The 26,556-nt window shown below is 40.8% G+C and overlaps 1 protein-coding gene across 2 annotated transcripts in view; it reads right to left on the reverse strand.

The window, feature by feature from the left end:
- LOC127984407 (serine/threonine-protein kinase PAK 5-like) overlaps positions 1-22,633 on the reverse strand; it is a 52,842-nt gene extending 30,209 nt beyond the window's left edge. The window contains exons 1-3 of one of the 2 annotated variants that reach the window (XM_052587046.1): positions 22,451-22,633; positions 5,653-5,842; positions 2,678-2,722 (exon numbers count right to left, since the gene is read on the reverse strand). In XM_052587046.1, coding sequence (XP_052443006.1) covers positions 2,678-2,722; positions 5,653-5,841 — 234 coding nt within the window. In that variant the 5' untranslated portion in view covers position 5,842; positions 22,451-22,633. The remainder of the gene's footprint in view (positions 1-2,677; positions 2,723-5,652; positions 5,843-22,450) is intronic. The other variant, XM_052587047.1, reaches the window with a different exon arrangement.
- Between the last annotated feature and the right edge of the window lie 3,923 nt (positions 22,634-26,556).

Below are 26,556 nucleotides of genomic sequence, written 5' to 3' on the forward strand. Positions count from 1 at the left end.
TTCTCTCTATATTTGCATAAAGTCAAGGAATTGCCAACCTTTTTGATGCTACTGTCTGCTTTCAATCCCAGATTTCTCCCAGCTCACTCACTGCTCAATAACTGAACCAATACACCACGGACCTGCAGCCGTCCACACGACTCCAGTCACAGTTCTGAGACATGACTTCTGCATTAACAACCCCATCCTCTTCAACACACCACGGTCTGACAGCGGCACACAGCACATGGACGCTCCATCAGTGACAGAAGAGCCTGATTACACCCGTGAAGTCCTGTGAAGCACGGGCTGATGGTTACTCACACACACCACTGCCAATAAGGCAATGCAAGCGTTTCTAAAGATAGACCCGACTAAACCCCAGTGACCCATGCAGTGACCCGCCGGGTGACCCTGATCACCAGAGAGAGTCAACCAACACAAGCAGAGTCTGAACCTGAGACTGGGAAATCACAGAAGAACACTCTGATCGGGGTTAAAACTGAAATCTTAACCATGAGCTGGGTTAGACTTGTTAAAAACGCAAACACCAAATTAAAATGAAGTGTATTCAGTATAAACATCCAGAGGGAATATCATGGACAATTATACTGAATAAACTGCTAGAGGCAGAACTACTGATAGGATTTATCATATAATCTGATCTGAATAACTTAAAGACAGCTGAGTTTCACTGATTGTCTTATTCTCCTGCTTAACACTGCTGAACTATATTGTAGAAAGCGCTATAGACATAAAAGTGATTTAATTTGCCAAGACATACAGAGTTAAAAATGGAATAAATATCATAAAACTCCTCCAGCTGATTGATTATCAGTGTCCTGCAGCACAGAGAGTCATCAGTAACACAGACGTATCTGTAGAAATAGACAATAATTATATATTATTTCTCTTTTCTGCCAAAAATCATGAGGATATTAAGTAAAGATCATGTTCATGAAGATATTTAGTACATTTTCTACTGTAAATATATAAAATCTAAATGTTTGATTAGTAATATACATTGCTAAGAACTTCATCTGAACAACTTTAAAGATGATTTTCTCAATATTTAGATTTTTTTGCTTCCTCAGATTCCAGATTTTCTAATAGTTGTATCTCAGACAAATATTGTCCTCCTCACACACCACACATCACTGAGAGATCATGTATTCAGCTTCAGATGATTTATAATGGTTGGTTTCACAAAATTGACCCTTAAGACTGGTTTAGTGCTCCAGATTGTCAAATATTAAGAATGTGATATTTTTGTACATGTATGTTGAAGTTATTCAAATCAATCCAATGTGTACAGAGTTGTGCAGAGAGCAACAGAAACATATGTATGATGTATGTTTACGTGTGCAAGATACACTGTCTTTATGTATATATATATATATATATATATATATATATATAATGTGCACACACTTTGTGTTTCAGTGGTAGACATTGTAAGCAGACTTTGTGGTCACAATTATGAATGCGTGTCAACTGATATAATCTCATTGTATTTTCTATGTACAATAAGCTGAATAATTGCATCTTAAAGTGGAGATATTGATAGAATGCATGAAGCATGAAACTGTGAGAGAAGGAAAGGTTTAGTGTGTGAGCAGTTACTGCCCCCTGCTGCATGACACCGGCATCACACGAGAGAGATCAGGCCAGAACTACTCTAGCTCAGTTACACACATCTCCAGAACTGTTTTAAAGAGTAAATGTTGTTTAAATCAGTGTGAATGAAATATGAACAAAACTTTAGAATAGAGAGAGGAGTAAAATGGTAAAGTTAGGTGTTTAATTGAAGTCTACTGACACAAATAGATAAAGAGCAATAAAATAAACACTTCAGTGTAGATTTGGGATGTTTAGTTTCCACTAGACTGACCATGAAAAACTTTAGTGTCTGGACTTCTGGTGGAGTTTAACTTTAAATGAACTGTTTTCAATGCACTGAGATCATCTTAAAAAATAAAAAATCAAGTATTGGATCTGAATCTAATGACAGGGACACATTCTGCTCATATTTGATCAAAATAAGAAATGACATTAAAGAAGCTTATTTGAGGAGTATTAGAAGATATCTTCCCAGATCTTCATCAGTCTGGTGTCACATGTATGTTATACTAACACATGCAGCATAAACACTTCAGCACAGATGTTATGATTCATGCCTCCGATCGAGCCTTATGATGTCACGCAGCATTCATAAAGGGTTTATGGATCGGATCGGATCGGATCGGATGGGCTCCACACTCGTCTGTCCGTCCTGTGATCATGCACTTCTGCATCTACAGCATCTCTCATGCATTCGGCCCCAAACACCACAGAATATCAGAATGTTTTCTGAGGATCATGTGACTGGAGTAATGATGCGGAAAATTCAGCTTTGAAATCACAGGAATATATTCAATTTGAAAATATATTCAAACAGAAGTCAGCTGTTTTAAACAGTAATGAGATTTCCCAATTTTACTGCTTTGGCTGTGCTTTGGATCAAATAAATGAAGCCTTGGTGAGCAGAAGAGACTTATACATTAAAGATCTTACTGTTCTACCTTTGACAGGTAGTGTGTCATACACTCATGAGCAGAAGTGCATGTGGCCGATGAAGAGCGGAAATAAAGACCAAAAGAGGGAAGGAGAAAAGAAACGAGATGACAGAGAGAGAGAGAAGCAAAGATAGAGGGCATACTTTTCGCAACGGCGATTCTGCCAACCGGACTTTCTTGGGAGATATCTGTGAAGAGAGCAAGAGAATTAATATCTGTGTATCCCTCTTCAGAGATATCTCCTTCTGCGTCCAGTGCCTTCACCTTCACCACACTAATCACAACTCAAATGGAATTACACTCAAATTGTTTATTTTTATTTTATATATCTATATTAAACTATGTTAAACTGTTGTTAAATTGTATATGTTCAATATTTCAATGAATTAAACATGCTTTTTCATTATAAAAATTCTGAATTAGACAAAAAATGATTTTGGTATAAAAAATTTAAACTAATCATGATAATAATTTTAATGAATAAATTCATGAATAAATTGATGGATGGATGGTATTTGCAGAAACAATAAAACAGAATTTAGTTAAAAAATAAAATGAAATTTGGAGGAAATACAATTTAATTGAACTAAAATAAAATGTAATTTGGGTAAAAATAAAATAGAATAGAATTTTGTAAAAAAAAATCAAGTAAAATGGTATTAGGTTAAAAATAAAACAATTTGGGAACAAATAAAACAGAACTTGGTTCAAAAATAAAATACAATTTGGAGGGGAAAATAATTAGGTAAAAACTAAAATAGAATATGGTAAAAAAAAAAATGAAAAGAAAGATAAAATGGTATTAGGTTTAAAATATAAAATAAAATAAAAAGCATAACTTGGTTAAAAATGAAATGGAATTTTGGAAAAAATAAAAGGTATGTTCAGCTTCATTATTTTCTCTTTGTGTTGCTCCAGAGTCACATGCTGAACTGAATCTGAACTGAGATCACCACTGCCGAGCTCCTTCTAAACGACCTCCACGATACCTTCACCTTTGTTCTTTTCAGAGTTTGACACTCATTGTGACCTTTAGATTCTCCTTCAGTTCAGCACACAAAGACATGAAGGTGAGCGAATGATGACAGATGCTTGATTTCTGGGTGAATTTTGTCTGAATTAGAACCATAAAGCTAAGAGCAGTGTAATATTGACACACATGTTCTGGGACTCAAACCCGTGACTCCCATTAGACTAGCTCCAGAACAGATGCGTTATTGTCTCTGACTCTGATGACTACTGATGATGGTCTGCAGAGACACTGGACGCAGACAGGAGACGAGGACAGGACAGCAGAGAGGAGACCAAACACACACATCAACACATCACAGAAGATCCTGCTGACCAGAGCCCTGGTTAGTGCTGATCAGTGCTGGTTAGGCTGGTAAGGGCTGGCTAGTGCTGGTTAGGCTGGTTAGTACTGATTAGGCTGGTTAGTGCTAATTAAGCTGGTTAGTGCTGGTTAGAGCTAATTAAGCTGGTTAGTGCTGGTTAGAGCTGGTAAGGCTGGTTAGTGCTGGTTAGGCTGGTTAGTGCTGGTTAGCACTGGTTAGTGCTGGTTAGCACTGGTTAGTGCTGGTAAGTGCTGGTTAGCGCTGGTTAGTGCTGATTAGTGCTGGTTAGGCTGGTTAGTGCTGATTAGTGCTGGTTAGTGCTGGTTAGGCTGGTTAGTGCTGATTAGGCTGGTTAGTGCTAATTAAGCTGGTTAGTGCTGGTTAGAGCTAATTAAGCTGGTTAGTGCTGGTTAGAGCTAATTAAGCTGGTTAGTGCTGGTTAGAGCTGGTAAGGCTGGTTAGTGCTGGTTAGGCTGGTTAGTGCTGGTTAGCACTGGTTAGTGCTGGTAAGTGCTGGTTAGCGCTGGTTAGTGCTGATTAGTGCTGTTTAGGCTGGTTAGTGCTGATTAGTGCTGGTTAGTGCTGGTTAGGCTGGTTAGTGCTGGTTAGGTTGGTTAGTGCTGGTTAGTGCTGGTTAGGCTGGTTAGTGCTGATTAGGCTGGTTAGTGCTAATTAAGCTGGTTAGTGCTGGTTAGAGCTAATTAAGCTGGTTAGTGCTGGTTAGAGCTGGTTAGGCTGGTTAGTGCTGGTTAGGCTGGTTAGTGCTGGTTAGCACTGGTTAGTGCTGGTAAGTGCTGGTTAGCGCTGGTTAGTGCTGATTAGTGCTGGTTAGGCTGGTTAGTGCTGGTTAGGCTGGTTAGTGCTCGTTAGGTTGGTTAGTGCTGGTTAGGTTGGTTAATGCTGGTTAGTGCTGGTTAAGCAGCAGTAACACAGCTCTGTTCATTGTGTCAGTTCAGCAGCTCTGGTCTCCGGCTGATTCAATCATTTACACTCCACAGAACCCCAAACATCCTACAATTTACAGCTTTCATATTGTGAAAAACTGATATACGTCAAAATATTATTTAGTTAATATTATTATATTTCTATGAAAAAAATATTAAGTATTATTTCTTTAGATATTTCCATTTATTTATCATAATCACATTTTATTTGTTAACTTTATATTAAACTTTTAATTAATTAATTTTGTTTATTTAAATCTAATGATTTACTTATTTAAATCTGTTTATTTATTTATTTTTAGCACTTTTTTGTTCTAAAAATCATTATTTATTTTAATTACATTTTTATTTAATAAATTAATGTTTATTTATATTTTGTTTGTTTAAAATATAATTTTTATTCATTTTTTATTTTCATTGTATTATTATTTTCATTTTATCATCTCATTCATTTAATCAAATTTGTATTTATTTTAAATGCTATTTTATTTAGCTATTTATTTGAATCACATTTTATTTATTTAAAATCTGCCTTTGATTAATACATTAATTTATTTAGTTTACTAACATTTATACATATTTACGAATTTTGTGTTTTTACAGTTTTCCTCTAAATGTTTCCCTTACAGCCCCAGTTTGAATTCAACATAAACAGCAACTCTACACAAGATTTGATTCTCCTCCATGAAAACATGTGCGCTGCTTTATGATTTATATTTGGGGTTTTGGAGCAGGGCCCATGTTCTCTGATAATCGTCAGTGATTAAACTAAAGAAATGAACCAGTGTGAGAGGACGAGAGCTGTCGGCACAGGAAGTGAGCCGCAGGAACAGGAAGTACCTTCATGGGGGTGATGTAGGAGGGGTCCACCATGGGCTTGGGCCGGTTGGCCGTGTCGGCCAGGAGACTGTGCCATTGCTGCGGCAGACCGGTGAACTTCTGCTGCTGCGGGTCGAAGCCGGTGTGGACGCGGTGCTCGAAGTTAGACGGAGCCGAGATCTCCAGACGCTTCTTCTTCTTCCCAAACATCCTGAAAAATCACAGAGACACGACCACCATCAAACAATCACCTCACCGATTCCAGAAAACATACCATAGTTACATCAATATAATCAAGTCAGGTGACTTTTATTTATATAGCGCTTTTAACAATACGGATTGTGACAAAGCAACTGAACAACATTAAATAGGAGAATAGTGTGTCAATAATGCAAAAAGGCAGTTCATCATTGAATTCAGTGATGTCATCATCCAGGGGTGCATTTCCCGTACAACGACGTAACACACTGATTAACCACACAGAGTACGATGCATTGTTGTTGAAACGATCTAGCTAGTTACGACTGCTTCCTGAACACGGTCGCATCTCCGTCGTTTGAACCACTTTAGTTCAACAACATAGGGCATACTTTTAATGATGTCACACGCGGTGGAGGAATAACTGCTGCTATTGAACTGATTAGACATCTCATAAGATGTTGCTGTATTGAACATGACACCTGATGACTAATTTACTTTTGTTCCCTGTCATTTTTTGTCATCCAGGGTTTCCTTAGGTATTTGTGCACATGCACACTTCAAAAACTGCGTTTTAGTTGAAGCTCAAACATACATTGATTAAAATTAAGTTTTTTTTTTATTAAGACATAATGTAATAAATGTAATAGATTGCACTACATGTTAGCTTGCTTATTGTGCCCAAGAGTATATTTATTTAAGCCTATATCCCTTGCTAACAAGAAACTATGCTTCTAACCACAGCTCAAGAGCTGTAGTTCCTACCACGTAAGTTCGCGACATTGTTTGTGAATGTTCGTTTAAACTATGGTTTCGGGAAACACTGAATCGTTGAACTATGTTGGTAACGACGAAACGTGTCATCATAGTTTTTGCCTGTTGAATATTAAAAACATAAACAAACAAAAAAACTGTTCCTGCTCATCTCCAGACTGGATCTCTTCTCTCCACTTTACCTAATTGCAGATTCAATTATTAGATCTGTCAGAATTAATATTTTTATATTTCGATTTTTGGGGGTGTCAAACTGTAACACCGTGTCTCAACCAGATGTTACGAGATGCGATAAAAAGTATCTTTTTCGTGTAGTTTTTGTCCTGACCACCCGCGACAGCAACATGTGAAAGTTAGCGACATGGAATTCTATTTTAGAAATGTTTTCTATTTTCTGCAATGTCATAACAGGAACAACATACAACAACATTTGGGGTCCTATTTTAACGATCTGAAACGCAAGTGTCAAAGCGCGAAGCGCAAGTAACTTTGTGGGCGGGTCTCGGCGCTGTTGCTATTTTCCCGGCGGGATAAGTGGCTCTTGCGCCCGGCGCAAATATAAAATGGGTGGGTCTGAAGTAGCTTCATTATTCATAGGTGTGGTTTGGGCGTAACGTGAAATAAACCAATCAGAGCGTCATCCAACATTCCCTTTAAAAGCAGGTGCGCTATTTCCATTATGGATTGCTATTATTATGGCGTATTTACCAGGCGCACGCCAGGAGCGGTTCACAGCCAGGAGACTGATGTTCTTGTAAAAGCAGTGAAAGACAGAGAAGTTGTGTTGTATGGGGATGGGAGAAACCCACCCAAAATAGCGTCGGTTAAACAGGCGTGGGAGGAAATAGCCACAACTGTTTCATCGATTTTTTTTCCTGGTTCTTGACGGACAAACCAATTTGTCAGATGTCCTTATATACATATATGTCTTGCCACTATTGGGCAAACGGGTCTGATCCTTAATTACTACAATTAGCCTGAATAATTTGTAAGCTAGATTTATGCCTATTTTTTCACATCTTCGTGGCACACCACAATGATTTCCGTAATCTCATGTGTTAATATTTTTTTAGTGTAACAATTTATGAATCTTAATAAAATCTGTGTAGATTATATGAGCAAAGTGTATGCGCGTTGTGCACGCTATATACATTATGGTCAAGCATGCGCCCTTAAAATAGCATAATGGACAGCGCGCAACGCGCCACTGACTTTAGACTAGGTTTTTTCTGGTCAGTGGCGCAATTGCTTAATGGAACAGCAAAATAGCACCAGGGATTGTTTGCGCAGGAACACGCCTCTTTTTTTGCGCTGAACCGCCCAGGGAGCGCAAGTTCATTCACTAGTTTAGCGACGTGCCTCTGTGGAGGGAAAAGCGCGCTTTGCGCGGGTGCAAAATAGGAATGACACATGCGTCGGTGTACAAAGTCAATTGCGCTGGGTGCAAGATAGGGCCCTTGAAGTGTCAAAACTCATCCTTTCTAATCACCCTACAACTTGCCCGCTTGATCCAATTCCATCTCATCTCCTTCAAGCCATTTCTCCTGCAGTTGTACCTGCACTCACTCACATCATCAACACTTCCCTCCACACTGGTGTTTTTCCCTCATCATTTAGACAGGCACGTATAACTCCACTACTTAAGAAACCCACCCTCAACCCATCTCTTTTAGAGAACTACAGACCAGTTTCCCTTCTTCTTTTTATTGCAAAAACACTTGAACGAGCTGTGTTCAAACAAGTCTCTGAAACAGCCTTGCTCTCAGTTGTTGAAGCCCTAAGACTGGCAAGAGCAGAATCCAGATCTTCAGTACTTATCCTGCTGGATCGGTCCGCTGCTTTTGACACGGTTAACCACCAGATCCTCCTATCAACCCTACTGACAAAGGGCATCTCAGGAACCACACTTCAGTGGTTTGAGTCTTACCTATCAGATAGGTCCTTCAAAGTATCTTGGAGAGGTGAGGTGTCCAAGTCTCAACATCTAACTACTGGGGTGCCTCAGGGCTCGGTTCTTGGACCACTTCTCTTCTCTGTCTGCATGGCATCATTAGGTTCTGTCATTCAGAAACATAGCTTTTCATACCACTGCTATGCTGATGACACTCAACTCTACCTCTCATTCCATCCTGATGATCCGACGGTAGCTATTCACATCTCAGCTTGTCTAACTGACATTTCTTCCTGGATGATGGACCATCACCTTCAACTCAACCTTGCCAAGACAGAACTGCTTGTGATTCCAGCAAACCCATCGTTCCATCACAATTTCACCATCAAGTTAGGCACATCAACCATAACTCCTTCAAAAACAGCTAGAAGTCTTGGAGTTATGATTGATGATCAGCTGACTTTCTCAGACCACATTGCTAAAACTGTCCGATCCTGCAGATCTGCTTTATTCAACATCAAGAAGATCAAGCCCTTTCTTTGGGATCATGCTGCACAACTCCTTGTTCAAGCTCTTGTTCTGTGGCTGGACTATTGCAATGCTCTCTTGTCAGGTCTTCCAGCCAATTTTATCAAACCTTTACAATTAATTCAGAACGCGGCAGCAAGATTAATTTTTCATCATAATATACACAGATATAGAAATATTCACCATACAGTATGTTTATAGCATTCAGCAGGCACATCTGTCTCTAAATAAGAAAGGCTTTTTATCAGATTAATTGATTAATCAAAGAATATTCAGCCAGCTAATCAATTATCAAAATAATTAAAAATAATTAAAAACACACACTCACACACATTCACACACTCACACACACACACAAACACACACTCACTCACACACACACACACAGACACTCACACACACACACTCTCACACACACACTCACACACACACACACACACACACACACACACACACTCACACACACACACACACACACACACTCACACACACACTCACACACTCACTCACACACACACACACACAAATTCCTTTTTGGATCCTCCCCCTAAATTCTGTTTCAGTTTTATTTATTTGTATTATTTTATTTTTGTGTTAATTTGTGTTTTACAATTTATTACAAATGTATTAACTCTAATGCTTTAATTATAACAGTTAATAATCACCTTTATTCACCTGCTCACACACAGAGTCTTTCCTCATCACAGTTTGTGAAAGCTGACACTCACAGAAACACACACCAGATCTACAAAACATACACTAATACTCAGCCTTTGAGTCAGTTTCCAAAACACAACACACAATTCTTTGTGTAACACACATCTAACAGGAATTAATATTATGGCAAATGTATTTTAAACTATTGTATTATTATTGTTATTGTAGTAGAAAGGTGTGTCTGAGCTCTGAAGTGTCCTGAAGCTCTCTCGTATCGAGGCGTGATCAGAGTCTGTGGGGACTGAGGGATTATGGGCCGGGGGGCGGCTCGTGGAGGGTGACCCAGATCAGGGCAGACAGACCCAAAATGGGATTACAGAGACTGGAGAAAGCTTACAGGATCCTAAACTTCACATCCAAACTACAGAGCATCAGGACTGGAGATACAATCACCATCATTATCTGATGATCACTGCTCCTCCAATCAGCTGAGAGCAACATCATTAATATTAAACAGATCACTCAGAGCCTGACATCTGATTGGATGAGACTTCGAGTGTGAATAAAACACACACTGCAGGAGAGTTTAGCGCTCCGCGATGTTCATCTCACACACAGACTGTATAACAACATGGACGAAGTGTGCTTTTCTGTTTTCTGAAGAAAGTTTTTAAAGCTCAAAGAGGCCGGAGTTGGTTGCTGAAGTTCTTGAACCTGAAGAGTGAAACTAGCTCTATAGACCAAAGTCATTTCATGAACCGGGCTGTTAACATGTTGTTTTTCTGCTGTAAAGTTGGGAATTAAAGCTATTTTAAGAAAACATTTTGATAAATTAGGTTGTTTTATGCATAGAAATAATTAGATATGCTAAAACAATTTAATAACATTAAAATAATATGGTGGGCCATAAATGTAATTAAAAAAATAATAATAATAAATTGATGTGAAAATCTACAAGTTTCATGATTTTAATGAATTATACATGCTTTTTGATTTATACAATTTAATTTTACTATTAAAAAGGAGTCAAGATAAAGTTTAATGGAATAAAAAAATGCATTGTAAATGCATCTTCATTTAAGAATGATTTTAACAAAGGTTTACTGAACAAATTGCTCTTTACATAAATTCTATTATAATTTAAATTTTCTAAGAGATAAAAATGTACCTCAGCTTCTGCTCTTTACTTTAGGGAGCCCTTTAACATTATTATAAGATTACAATTAAAAACACAGCCCACACTTAAATCTGATTACTATTTATTTTTAACTATAATAATCTACACTCAAATTAAAAATAATTTCTATTATATATATATTATATTTCTATTTGTTGTTTAAATATAATAATGTATAGTTATAACTCCATAAAAATATAAATATTAAATATTTAAATAATGAAGACATCACTAACAGTTAAAGTAAATATGAAGTAAAGTCTTATATTTCCTAATTTAGGATTGCTCTTCTCTAGACTGGTGACTTTCTGAGGGAAATCAGGTTTTAAAGATGAAACGGATGAAACACTGATTAAGATACAGATAGATGCAGTGTTACACCCATAAAATAAATCAATAGTTAGTCTGTTAGTCTCGGGTTTAGACCCATGTAACCTTGTATTCTGATAAACAGAGTTATGACATCAACATTTTAGATTCTGGTCAGATTTCACAATTCTGCAGCAAACAGTGATATAAAGTCCAAACACTGTTAAAGACAAGTAATTAGAAACAATTAAACTGTACCAATTACAACCAGTAGAACAATTAAATACAATAGAATAAAGTCGTTCAGACCTGTAAGGCTTTCTTCAGTGAAACACAAAAGAAGATGTTTTGAGAAATGTTCAGAGAAGAAAGAAACTCACAGAGATTTGATGATTTCTGGATGAACGAAGCAGAAATAATCTTTACACACATCCATGTGACACTGGTGTATTTACATTGCAAAAGATTTTTCTGGACAATTTTCCTTATAGAATACTGTTTTAATAATAAGTGTCATTAGTAGTAATACCATCATTACATAAGCTAATATATTTCTGTCACAATTTCTTCAAGTTAAACCAAATGTTATTCCCAGGTTGTTGTGAAGACCTTTAGGTTTCTGCTGATATATGATATGATGATAGTTGTACGGTAAATAAACGGTAAAATGCTCCTGAAGTGACGCTCAGAGCATTATGTTTATGTGTTCATGTTCTCAGACGCTGAAAAGCATCAGGTGTGCATCGAATCCTCACGTTTGTGCCATTCATTCATATTTAAATTGTATTTTTGCAGATTAATATTCACAGAAACTAGTCCATATCATGTTTGGATTTAACTGTACAGACTTACTTTTGACTTACCGACCAAAACTGTAAAAAACAAAAAGGTTGGTAAAAAAAAAACACATTAAACTGATGAAAATTACTAAAAGAGTTGAAGGGGAAATGCTATAAAAATTTATGATATTTGATAGAAGAGCTGACGAACCTCAAGCTGAAGTCTGTTACAGCAGAAGATCAGGACTTCAGTTAAACATGTGGTGGGGGTTTATGGGTAAATAATCCCATCAGCCCCTGCAGCAGCTCCTATCAGTGACATCACATGATCAGGACATGTGTGGTTTACTGAAGATCATTTCCTGTCTCTTTCGCCATCATCATCACCATCATCATCATCATCATCAGTGCTGTAATCACTGCTCTTCTGCTCTTCTCACAGCAGTCAGTTATTTCTAGCACAGTTTAACTGCACATCACTCGTCACTCGTCATCCCTCGTCACTCGTCACTCGTCATCACTCGTCACTCGTCACTCGTCATCACTCGTCACTCGTCACTCGTCATCACTCGTCACTCGTCACTCGTCATCACTCGTCACTCGTCACTCGTCATCACTCGTCATCACTCGTCACTCGTCACTCGTCATCACTCGTCACTCGTCACTCGTCATCACTCGTCACTCGTCACTCGTCATCACTCGTCATCACTCGTCACTCGTCACTCGTCATCACTCGTCACTCGTCATCACTCGTCACTCGTCACTCGTCACTCGTCATCACTCGTCACTCGTCATCACTCGTCACTCGTCACTCGTCATCACTCGTCACTCGTCATCACTCGTCACTCATCACTCGTCATCACTCATCACTCGTCATCACTCGTCACTCGTCACTCGTCACTCGTCACTCGTCACTCGTCACTCGTCATCACTCGTCACTCGTCATCACTCGTCACTCATCACTCGTCACTCGTCACTCGTCACTCGTCATCACTCGTCACTCGTCACTCGTCATCACTCGTCACTCATCACTCGTCATCACTCGTCACTCGTCATCACTCGTCACTCGTCACTCTTCACTCGTCATCACTCATCACTCGTCACTCGTCACTCGTCATCACTCGTCACTCGTCATCACTCGTCACTCGTCACTCGTCATCACTCGTCACTCGTCACTAATCACTCGTCATCACTCGTCACTCGTCACTCATCACTCGTCATCACTCGTCACTCGTCACTCGTCATCACTCGTCACTCATCACTCGTCATCACTCGTCACTCGTCATCACTCATCACTCGTCACTCTTCACTCGTCATCACTCATCACTCGTCACTCGTCACTCGTCATCACTCGTCACTCGTCATCACTCGTCACTCGTCACTCATCACTCGTCATCACTCGTCACTCGTCACTCGTCATCACTCGTCAATCGTCACTCGTCACTCGTCATCACTCGTCACTCGTCACTCGTCATCACTCGTCACTCGTCACTCGTCATCACTCGTCACTCGTCATCACTCGTCACTCGTCATCACTCGTCATCACTCGTCACTCGTCATCACTCGTCACTCGTCACTCGTCATCACTCATCACTCGTCACTCTTCACTCGTCATCACTCATCACTCGTCACTCGTCACTCGTCATCACTCGTCACTCGTCATCACTCGTCACTCGTCACTCATCACTCGTCATCACTCGTCACTCGTCACTCGTCACTCGTCATCACTCGTCAATCGTCACTCGTCACTCGTCATCACTCGTCACTCGTCACTCGTCATCACTCGTCACTCGTCACTCGTCATCACTCGTCACTCGTCACTCGTCATCACTCGTCATCACTCGTCACTCGTCACTCGTCATCACTCGTCACTCATCACTCGTCATCACTCGTCACTCGTCACTCGTCATCACTCGTCACTCGTCACTCGTCACTCGTAACTCGTCATCACTCGTCACTCGTCATCACTCGTCACTCGTCACTCGTCATCACTCGTCACTCGTCACTCGTCATCACTCGTCACTCGTCACTCGTCACTCGTCATCACTCGTCACTCGTCATCACTCGTCACTCGTCACTCGTCACTCGTCATCACTCGTCACTCGTCACTCGTCATCACTCGTCACTCGTCACTCGTCATCACTCGTCACTCGTCATCACTCGTCACTCGTCACTCGTCACTCGTCATCACTCGTCACTCGTCATCACTCGTCACTCGTCATCACTCGTCACTCGTCGTCACTCGTCATCACTCGTCACTCGTCATCACTCGTCATCACTCGTCATCACTCGTCACTCGTCATCACTCGTCACTCGTCACTCGTCACTCGTCATCACTCGTCACTCGTCATCACTCGTCACTCGTCATCACTCGTCACTCGTCACTCGTCACTCGTCATCACTCGTCACTCGTCATCACTCGTCACTCGTCACTCGTCATCACTCGTCACTCGTCATCACTCGTCACTCGTCACTCGTCATCACTCGTCACTCGTCACTCGTCATCACTCGTCACTCGTCACTCGTCATCACTCGTCACTCGTCACTCGTCATCACTCGTCACTCATCACTCGTCATCACTCGTCACTCGTCACTCGTCATCACTCGTCACTCGTCACTCGTCACTCGTAACTCGTAACTCGTCATCACTCGTCACTCGTCATCACTCGTCACTCGTCACTCGTCATCACTCGTCACTCGTCACTCGTCATCACTCATCACTCGTCACTCGTCATCACTCGTCACTCGTCATCACTCGTCACTCGTCACTCGTCATCACTCGTCACTCGTCACTCGTCACTCGTCATCACTCGTCACTCGTCACTCGTCATCACTCGTCACTCGTCATCACTCGTCACTCGTCATCACTCGTCATCACTCGTCACTCATCACTCGTCATCACTCGTCATCACTCGTCACTCGTCACTCGTCATCACTCGTCACTCGTCATCACTCGTCACTCGTCACTCGTCATCACTCGTCACTCGTCATCACTCGTCACTCGTCACTCGTCATCACTCGTCACTCGTCATCACTCGTCACTCGTCACTCGTCATCACTCGTCATCACTCGTCACTCGTCACTCGTCATCACTCGTCACTCGTCACTCATCACTCGTCATCACTCGTCACTCGTCACTCGTCATCACTCGTCCCTCGTCACTCGTCACTCGTCATCACTCGTCACTCGTCACTCGTCATCACTCGTCACTCGTCACTCATCACTCGTCATCACTCGTCACTCGTCACTCGTCATCACTCGTCCCTCGTCACTCGTCACTCGTCATCACTCGTCACTCGTCACTCGTCATCACTCGTCACTCGTCATCACTCGTCACTCGTCATCACTCGTCACTCGTCACTCGTCATCACTCGTCACTCGTCATCACTCGTCACTCGTCACTCGTCATCACTCATCACTCGTCATCACTCGTCACTCGTCACTCGTCATCACTCGTCCCTCGTCACTCGTCATCACTCGTCACTCGTCACTCGTCATCACTCGTCACTCGTCACTCGTCATCACTCGTCACTCGTCACTCATCACTCGTCATCACTCGTCACTCGTCACTCGTCATCACTCGTCCCTCGTCACTCGTCATCACTCGTCACTCGTCACTCGTCATCACTCGTCACTCGTCACTCGTCATCACTCGTCACTCGTCATCACTCGTCACTCGTCATCACTCATCACTCGTCACTCGTCATCACTCGTCACTCGTCATCACTCGTCACTCGTCACTCGTCATCACTCATCACTCGTCATCACTCGTCACTCGTCACTCGTCATCACTCGTCCCTCGTCACTCGTCATCACTCGTCACTCGTCACTCGTCATCACTCGTCACTCGTCACTCGTCATCACTCGTCACTCGTCACTCATCACTCGTCATCACTCGTCACTCGTCACTCGTCACTCGTCATCACTCGTCCCTCGTCACTCGTCATCACTCGTCACTCGTCACTCGTCATCACTCGTCCCTCGTCACTCGTCACTCGTCATCACTCGTCACTCGTCACTCGTCATCACTCGTCACTCGTCACTCGTCATCACTCGTCACTCGTCATCACTCGTCACTCGTCACTCGTCATCACTCGTCACTCGTCACTCGTCATCACTCATCACTCGTCATCACTCGTCACTCGTCACTCGTCATCACTCGTCCCTCGTCACTCGTCATCACTCGTCACTCGTCACTCGTCATCACTCGTCCCTCGTCACTCGTCACTCGTCATCACTCGTCACTCGTCACTCGTCACTCGTCACTCGTCATCACTCGTCACTCGTCATCACTCGTCACTCGTCACTCGTCATCACTCGTCACTCGTCATCACTCGTCACTCGTCACTCGTCATCACTCGTCACTCGTCATCACTCGTCACTCGTCACTCGTGACGAGTGATGACGAGTGATGATGAGTGACGAGTGACGAGTGAACTAAGACTTATAAATGCTGTAGAAGGATTGTTCTTGCTTAGTTCATGTTAACGAAAGTAGTTAACTAACATTAACTAATGGAACCTTATTCTAAAGTGTTACCTAAATTAGTTATGAGCGTGCGTCTGCAAACCAACATGGTTGACAGCTGTTGATGCACAATTACCATTTTAGATCGACATACTCTACAGAGTAAGATTTCTATTCAAACTGAAAGCATAAATCTATAATAATTTTCTAAGCACAATGCAAAACTGTGACGTTTAATTTCCTGACGCTCAGCGCTAAACCCAGAAGTGCACATCATGAGGGGGGTGATATAAGATCAAATTCATATCAATATTTTACACTGACCAGATGATATTGATATTATATTGTGATATGTGAAAAAACTACAGGCGAAGTATTTAGGGATTGGTGAGTGATTGGACATAGACCTGAAATCATCAATGTTGTAAACATCAGTGCTGATTAATACAGAAACAGAACGTCATCAGTTCACTGTCACAGCAGACAACATCACCGGCTTCTGTTTGCTTGTGTCACGTCTGGTGTAGATGCAGAGACTCCCTGAAATACATCTCTGATTCATCGATGGCAGATCTAGTGGTCAGCTACGACTGATAACAGAGCGCTCAGGTACTGCGAGTCATGCTGAGGTCACTCAGATATGTCAAATCAATATTTTGCACTCAATTATTACCTATCGGTCAATGGAACATTACACAGTGTAGTCTTTATCACCCTGCAGAGGTTTATTTTGCTGAATAATCTGTTCACTATCCCTCAGTTACTGGAGCAGGGGATTTGTGCTCTATTAGTTTGGTCTTTATCATCATTTGTGTTCAAATTTGCAACTATATGAATATACAAGTTGAATACATCAATATATAACAGTGTCCATGGTATAGCAAAATCCATATCATGGAACAACATCATACTGGTATTCACTTTAATATCATATCATTTTAAGTTATATTTGATGGGTCACACATGTCGTGTGAGGACCACACCAAATCTCCAGGGTCTCATATGAAAACCAGGCTGAAAAACTGTTTTAGTCTAAAAACTGTATATACTATACTGGGCACACACACACACTCACACAGACACATACACACACTCACACACACACACCCACACACTCACACACACACACAGAGACAGACACAGACACACACTCACACACACAAACGCACACACGCACACACACACACACGCACACACACAGAGACACACACACACGCACACACACACACACACTCACACAGACACACACACATATACTTATGGTTTACGGGGACTCTCCATATGCGTAATGATTATTACACTGTAAAACTGTATTTTCTATCACCCTACACCTAAACCTTCCCCTCACAGGAAACTTTCTGCATTTTAACAATAAAAAAAAAAAAGCTTTGTTTACATTATTTAATCTGGGGTCGTCACGTAACAGACCAGGCAAGAAGCTCGTTGAAGGCATTAAACTGTGAGAATCTTAAAAGACTCCGTGCAAAGTTAAAAAAGTGCCACCCCTTTAAACAGTGACTGGTGCAGAATGTAATGATGACCGCTCGTGGTTGATATGTGTAACGCTGAAGAGAATCCTTTCTCCTGCTCCTCAGAATCACTCTCAACAGGAATCTGCACAACTCACATTAAAAGACAGTCTTACACTAGAAGACACTGAGTTGATTTATCCAGCTTTTAAACGGATGGCTAGGCTTCGGTCAAGTAGATCTCTGACCAGTACCTTCACTGGCTTCCACAGATGCAATTCACTGCAGCTTCTTCTGCAACTGGTAACCTCTGACCTCTGACCTCTGCGGCAATCCACCTGTCACTCAAGAGGCCACGCCCTTAATTATGCAGAACCTTGAGGCTTAATATATTTTAAATGAAGGCATGTCATGAAGGGCAAAATTAGCTATATAGACCAAAACAACTTTTTGTACCAGGCCGTAAACATTTGGTTTCACGAGAGAGACCAAAACATGCAGACACCCTGACACTGAACACACATTTTAAAGCAGAATAACTAGCTTTAGAATTGTTTCTAATAGAAAGAAGTGTGTAAACTTTCCTACTTGTCCTATCTGCAAACATATTACAGCATTCAATGCTCTAGCAATCAAGAAATATACGTACAGCAGCCTTAAACACAACATCCGTACGGTTCAAGACAACGACGAGCGTCGATCTGCTGTCCTGATGTTAGTTCAAGAGCATCCTAACGGCAGATAAACTCCTGCAGATGTTCAAACACTCATAAATCATTGTGTGTGTGTCTGACATCATTCACAACGACTCGTGAAGCCCGCGGCGCACACATCTGCGTCTGCTCTTCTCTTCATGCGTTATCATGTTGCGTGTGTGTTTAGGATTCTGGGTAATATTTGTGCAGTTGATTACATCATCTCTAGCAGCTGATCATAAATCAGTCTTTAATTACAGACAGAAGCAGCAGCATTAAAACGTGATTACTGAGCTGCTCGCTTTATATCTCGAGCACTGGACTCAAACTGCTTCCTGTCAGCTGCGCTTCTATGAACAGACTCTTGGTACGGATTCATTCGCTCACACTCACTGGAGCGTTACTTACATCACACACAGGATACTTCACATTAACAGCAGTTATGTGAAGCACATTATGAATTCATCTTTGTTAATGTTAATTAATAAAAACATTGCTGTTCAATCCCTTTCAGCTTTTCTTGAGTTCCTCACCATGAAACACAACAGAACATCTCAAAAGGAGACGCAGAGACACACTGAAGATCAGAGACATTTCTCTTCAGAAACTCTCGTGATGTTCTTACATTAATATCACATGTGAAGACAAAACAGGAAGGTGGAACACATCAGATGTGATTAATAATTTATATTAGCAGCAGACATACTGTATAAATGATGTTATTTCTGAGCCGGAAACACCAGTGAGCGTCCAAACGCTGTAAACATCTCAAGAGTATCTCAAGAGTGTTTGAGAGAAGGTTTCTCAAATTAGTGGTTACTAGATACAGATTAAAGCCAAGATGAAACATACAAATTAAATCAAATAATAAAAAAGCTAATAAAATCTAAATCACAATCCTGATCTGTGAATCAAACACAACTAATTCTGATCAGAGCCTCCAGAAGAAGCAAATGCTCCAGAGACTGGATGTGTCATGATGAGAGGAACTTCCTGAAGTCCAGAGGAAGTGATGGAGAGCATCCTGCTGCGTCCTGATTGGATGAAGGAGTGACCAATCAGATCGGCTGATGCTACTGAGACCATATAAACACGCATCAAGACACTGACCTCGATACAGACTGTTGTACTGAAGCATGATGATCAGCTCACACACACACACTGGAGAATCACAGTCGAATCCAATCCAGTCAAGATAAAACTTTAAACTTAGACTCCTCCTAAATACGTTCAGATCAATAATCATCTTTAAATGATTCGTTCACTAAAACGTAAGAACTGGATGAAAATGTGTTCATCCCCAGGTCATCTAAGATTTAGATGAGTTTGTTTCTTGATCAGATTCACTGTCTCACTGCAGTCAATGGGTGCCGTCAGAATAAGAGTCTGATAAAACATCCCAATAATCCACAGCACTCCAGTCCATCAGTGAACATCTGGAGAAGACAAAACCTGAAACACATCCAGCATTAAGATGATTTTAACTCAAACACATAGAGTCTATAATCCATGATAACACTTCCTCCAGTGAAAAGTGCATCTCCTGTCGTCTCTCACATCAGAATCCAGACACAGATCTGTTTAAACGCTGCTTGATCTGTGCAGATCTCTCTCCTGATTCAGATCAGAACACTTGTTCACTGGAGGAAGTGTTATTATGAACTCGTATTTCAGTAAAAAAAGTCTTAAAAAAACTCTCAATTTTCTATTTCACACAGAATACAGATCACTGTCCGAACCACAGAAATAAAAGCAAACTATCTGAATTGCATAGCATCATTTTTCTCCCCAATGCATCATATCGCATTGAATCACATTGAGTCGAAATCAGATCGCACTGCATCATAATAGTAAACTGTTGTGAGATGCACATCTGTAGATGGACGTGATCCTCACATCTTCTGACAGTCAGACTCATGTTAGACATCGAGGTTTGCTAAAGCACAACACAGCGGGAACGACTGCTATTTCCAGCACAAAACCGTCTGGAACGATTGTGACCTGCTGTGCTCATTGAGCAGCACTGAACTCTAACGATTCTTTAATTGTCTCTAAACTAATGACACAGAGCTCTTTACTCCTGCTCTGATTCACATCAGACATCACGATATCAGCCGTTACTCCATAAACCGACAAACACTGTGCAGAACATTACACTACTTGCTTTGAGCTGAGTGAGTAAAATTAAAAACAGTCATTTCAATATTAAACTATTGTTCAGCAAAGAAACAAAACCTGTGCTAACTGAAAGAAATCAAATTGACAAAAAGATTTAATCCAAGATTTGGTGGTTATATGGAGAAAAAAAGAGATTTACAAGCGATTTTCAAAACGCTACTCATTTTTGACTGAGAACACCACTTTGTTAAAGGATTTTCAGCAGCACAAGGGTTAATATAGCTTGCACAGAAGCAGATAAAGTGAATGAGTGACTAGTTTCACCATCTAAGTGGAAAACACTTGCTCCTAAAGTCAGACAGGAGTGCAGGCTCTGAACGTTCAGCGCTGACACGATCAGGAACATCAACCAATCCACAACATGTTATTCCAACTGAAGTGTGCATGTAGTAGCATCTAAACGGCGATTAAATTTACTTTATTTTACATTATGATTTTGGCTTATGAAAACAGGATAACTGAGATTAAAATTGTATAAATTTTTTGTGTGTGGATGTGTGTCATATATAATTTTGTATTTTATTTTCTGTTTGATTGCATTGAAAATTCAAGGAAAGTTCAATAAATGCAAGTCAGTGAATGGTGATAAATAATCATGCTCTCAATACTGACCAGAATAACTGTGTTTCTGACTTCTGCCATAATCTAAGCTGAGCTCATCGGGTCACTGTAGGGTCAGACCAGGTACAGCTCCTTACTGATGTCATGACACATCACACACACTACAGCCGCCCAAACATGATCAGAATCATAACACTGAGGGGATCTGCACATCTCAGACCGTTGCTGCTGTGATTAATCACCAGAATCAGGACATTATTAATGACAGCGAAGAATCTGACATCTGCAGCAGCGGCTATATGACCAACATCTGCAGTAACACACTCACACACACACACACCATACTCACACACACAAATAACTTACACACGTACACACTTCTATTATTCAAGTCAATTAGGATGCATTAATTAGGACAACCGGAACCAGGAACACTTCCCATAATGTCCTTGCTACATCATTAGAAGAAGCAGACGAGTCCTCTGCACAATCTGACTTTGCTGCAGTCTGGAATTGAACTACTGGTTTCGTCTGGTCAGAGGAGAACTGACCCCAACTGAGCCTGGTTTCTCCCAAGGTTTTCTCTCCATTCTGTCACCGATGGAGTTTCGGTTCCTCTGGCTTGCTCAGTTAGGGTCACTTCATATCCAGAGATATCATTGACTTGATTGCACAGACACTATTTAAACTGAACTGAGCTGGATGATGACATCACTGAATTCAATGATGAACTGCCTTTAACTGAAAATGTAGTGTTTACTATTGTCCTTCTGCATTATTGACACACAATTGTCCTAAGAAATGCTGTACATTTGCTTTAACACGATCAGTATTGTTAAAAGCGCTAGATAAAGGTGACTTGACTTGGCTTGACACTCACACACACACACACACACACATAATTTCTACTATCATAAATTCATCAAGCGCGCACCCGAGCCGCGTTCAGCACCGAGGACAGCGACGAGCTCGACGCATTTCAGGCCGCGACAGGACGCGTCGCGTCGCGTCGGGATCCGCAGGAGCGGTGAAGTTGCAGCCCTGTTCTGAAGCGTTACGCCGCGTTATAAGCGCCGATTCGCGTCCAATCGCGCCGCTGCTTGTTGCTAGGAAGGACTGGGATGAAGATCGCTCACCTGCTGCGGAGGGACGCGCGTCACATTCCTATCAGCGATGCGCTCCGCTCCTGCGGGAACGTTGCGGAGGGAAAAACGGTGTTATGTGGTTGTCAGTGCCATGTTATTCTCCGGGATTGATGCTGGAGACTGTGCGCTACATCCGGGCTGCTGGGAATCACGGCACCTGACAACCGAGCGGCTCGCGCTACTATGGCGAAGGCGTCAACTGAAATATTCATGAGCCAGGCGTTCGCTATTGGACGAGAGCAGCGCTACGTCACTACCGATCGATTACAATATTTAATACGTATGACTTACAATTGGAGGGTTATTACGTAACGGTCAACATTGTCTTAGGAATTAATAATCACAAACGAAGCATTCACTTATATTAATTTAAATTGAACCTATGATTATATAAAAAAAAAAAATTAATTCTGTATTTTTATCTGTCAACATCTTTATATCATTCTAATTTCGACAAAATACTATAGTTAGACAACCGAAGAACTAAAGAACTTAAGAAAATAAAAAATAAAATAAAATAAATAAACATTCTATAACTATTTAGAATAATGGAACGTCTGTATTATATTTTTTAAACTGCAAAACTAAAGGTAATTTTTAGAAACATATTAAAAGCGTTTCATTCTGAGAGAAAATCCAAATAAGTCTTCAATACATCTGCAAAACACTAACAGAAATATTTTGAGATTATTGACCTACTGAAGGGGTCACTAAACTGCGTCCGGTTAGCATAATTAATATTCAGAAAAATAAGCCTTCGCCATTGGACGGTAACAAGGCAACTTTGCAGTATGTAAACTGTCTTGTTTGAGATGTGAGAGTGGGGGGGCAAGACGGACAGTTCTGACCTCTCGAAGTGTAACAAGTGGAGCATTAATATGGGATCAAAATCCCGCTAAATGTATTGCAGAGATCGAAAAATAATAAGCATAAATAAAATATTTAAAAACACGTGTAAAATAATAAAGCACAAAACCGAAAAACAAATGCTTTAAAAAAAAATAATAAAAAAACAGCGCAGTCATGGATCGTAAAATAGTAAGAGTGAATCAAAAATGTAAACATTTAAAATTATATTGCACAAAACTCAAACATGAATTCAAATTTTTCCAAAATCGCAAACAAAATCGGGTTTCCTGCTCATATGTTATTTTTTTGTGTGCTTGTGGTCTTCCCATTTGCTCTTGTTTCCACGTTCTGCGCTTGCGTTTCAGAGTTCCATGTAAAGCAGGGCAGGCTTCAGCGTCACCATTGGCCCACAAGTTCTAGATTGACAGCTGCACCTCTAGCCAATCAGTCCACGGGGGAGTTGACGTCACTCTAATGCGACTCGTGGCTGCTGTGGCAGGTGTGTGTGAAGTAGAAGGTGAAACGCGAGTGAATTTTCAAATCTCTCCCGTCCCACTCCCGCCAAAAAAATGAAATAAAAAAATAAGTCCCGTCCAGTCCCAATCCCATGAATGACTCCCATTCACTCCCACTTCCATGTTGTATTTTTTGGCGGGGATCTGTCAGTTACAGTTCTTTTTGTTATTTTATTGAACTGAAAGACATCTTAATTCACATTGTGCATTGCACACACATTAAATTTTATGTAAATCATCATCAGTTATTCCATAGTTATTCATTTTTTATTTTAAATGTTCACACAACAACTCTTTAAAAGCAACAACCTGAAGGATACAGTAGAAAACAATAGAGAAGCAGCTTTCATAATACGATACACATACATTTAATTAACTTTTTTTTTATAATCCTGCAATTTTGCGCCCCGTCCAGCAGATGGCGCCCCTGCGTCCGCCTGTGTCGCCTGTCGGCAAAGTCGGCCCTGCATCCATGCTAACACACACGTTTTCTATTTTATTTTTATTTTTTTCATTTGAATGTAGTCACACAAATAAACGTATGCGGATTCGAAAGATTTATTACTTTTATCTGTATGCCCGAAATGAGGGAGTATTTTAAGAGCAAGTGAGAGCACTGGTGCCTCCATCTGTCCTGCTGTTCAGTTTCCACACACACTTCAATACCGCTCATTTCTGTAGGTAAACATCAGATTGAGCAGCCATGTAAAGTTATTACTACTAAAAAATTTAGATGAAAAGCTATATTTGAGGTCTATGAATGATAGGTGGGCTTCTGGATGTACTGCCCGATGTAGGGCACTGTATTACCACACAGACCATCCGGTAACGATCTGTCCTTCACCAGCCACACCAGAGCAAACAGGAGGACAGCATAAAGACACAGGGCGAGTACAATTGAGTTCACAATTAAAATATTAGCCTACAGTTTATACTTTATTCATTTAAACGGTAGGCTATATTTATGTAAAAAGTTGGGGATCAAAGTGTTATTACGATTCCAGGTCCCGCCAAAATATTTTCCTGTCCCGTCCCAATCCCGTGATTAATAGTGATTTTGTCTCCAATCAATGTCAGCCGATCTCAGGTAATTAGTCTTAAATAGTTTGATATTTGATAGTTTGAAATTTGTGTGATATTTAATGCGCATCTTGTCAGTAAAGCCGGTTGTGTGATCAGCGGTAAATCTCCAAATCAAAGCATTGCACGAGCGAGTCGAATGCATTGGATCTGTGTGTTCTCTTATCGCTCGCGCGGTATTTCGATTTGGAGACAACCGGCTTTACTGACAAGATAAATTAAATATCGCGTGTGAATTAACGTGCAGCCCAAATGCCCAAAATATAAAGTATTGCTCACTAAACCAAACTAACAAGACACGTGTTAGCTAGATGTCGGCCTACTTGGACTACACAGAGCTTGCAGAATTGCAAGCTGCACTGTTAAAGAGTTGGATTCCCATGCTAAACATGGACAAAGTTTCAAAAATTAAGTTGTATGTTTGAAGGAGTATTTTTGTTCCAAAAATACTCCTTCCGTTTGTCACAAGTTTCGGAAAGTTTTTTTCGAGTATGGCTCTGTGTGACGTTAGATGGAGCGGAATTTCCTTATATGTGTCCTGAGGCACTTCTGCCGGAAGAGCGCGCTCCCGTATAGCAGAGCACTGAGAGCACAACAGACTTCACTGATCAGAGCGAGAGCGTCGCCAAATGTCACAAAAGAAGTGTGTTTTTGGTTGCCAGGGCAAGACAACCCTGCACAGATTACCAAAAGAGAAACAGCATTAAGGGACCAGTGGATGGAGTTTATTTTTACAGAGCATCAACGGAGTTGTGCAAGTGTTTGTGTTTGTTCCCTGCATTTCGAAGATGCTTGTTTTACAAACAAGGCCCAGTTTGACGCCGGATTTGCACATCGTTTATTTCTTTAGGATAATGAAGTCCCTACAAAAAAGGGTCACGATTGTGTGTTGGAACCACAGGCGGTGAGTAAAACTGCTTCATGTATCTTGTCTGTGTTGTTAACTGAGCTTCCAAACGCTCTCAACGCAAAAGCCTACTTGCGCTCGTGATTCTTTAGCTCCGCCCACACGTCACGCCTCCAGCCGGTCGTGTTTTTCCGGGGAAAATCGGTACAGACTATCTTTCTCTTATGAATATAATAAAACTAAATACTTTGTGGAGTTATGAAGGATGCAGTACTACTCTATAGGTACTCAAGATTAACAGGAGATTGAGTGAAAACGAGCATTTCACCCCCCCTTTAAGGTTATCCATCTTCACATGGCATTCACTAAATTCCAGGGGTTTCATTACCACGACGTAAAATGGGCGTTTCTGAAGGTCTTTGTAAAACGCCCTCTTTCAAAAAAAAATAAAAGGTCACCAGGGAAATATAAAATCATACCTGATGAATCCTTCTGCATAATTGACAATCAGTCAGGACAGCGATCTGAAGTTATAACTGTATTTATATAATTTGACATGAAACACCTGAGATCTGGACAGGTATCTGAAGATATAACATTAACAGTGTTAATTTTAACTTGTATGAATGTAATTTGACACGAAACACCCGCAATCGCGGAAAGGTTACCTTAAGTTGTAACAGTATGAATATAATATGAAAAACACCCACGATTTCGGAGAAGTAACGCTATTTGAAGCAATTTTAGCGAATGGCTTCCCTTCCAATCTGCGCATGATCGTTGACCTATGCAAATTAACAAATAGG

This window comes from Carassius gibelio, chromosome B20 (genome assembly GCF_023724105.1).
Source record: "Carassius gibelio isolate Cgi1373 ecotype wild population from Czech Republic chromosome B20, carGib1.2-hapl.c, whole genome shotgun sequence".
NCBI classification, from domain to species: domain Eukaryota; kingdom Metazoa; phylum Chordata; class Actinopteri; order Cypriniformes; family Cyprinidae; genus Carassius; species Carassius gibelio.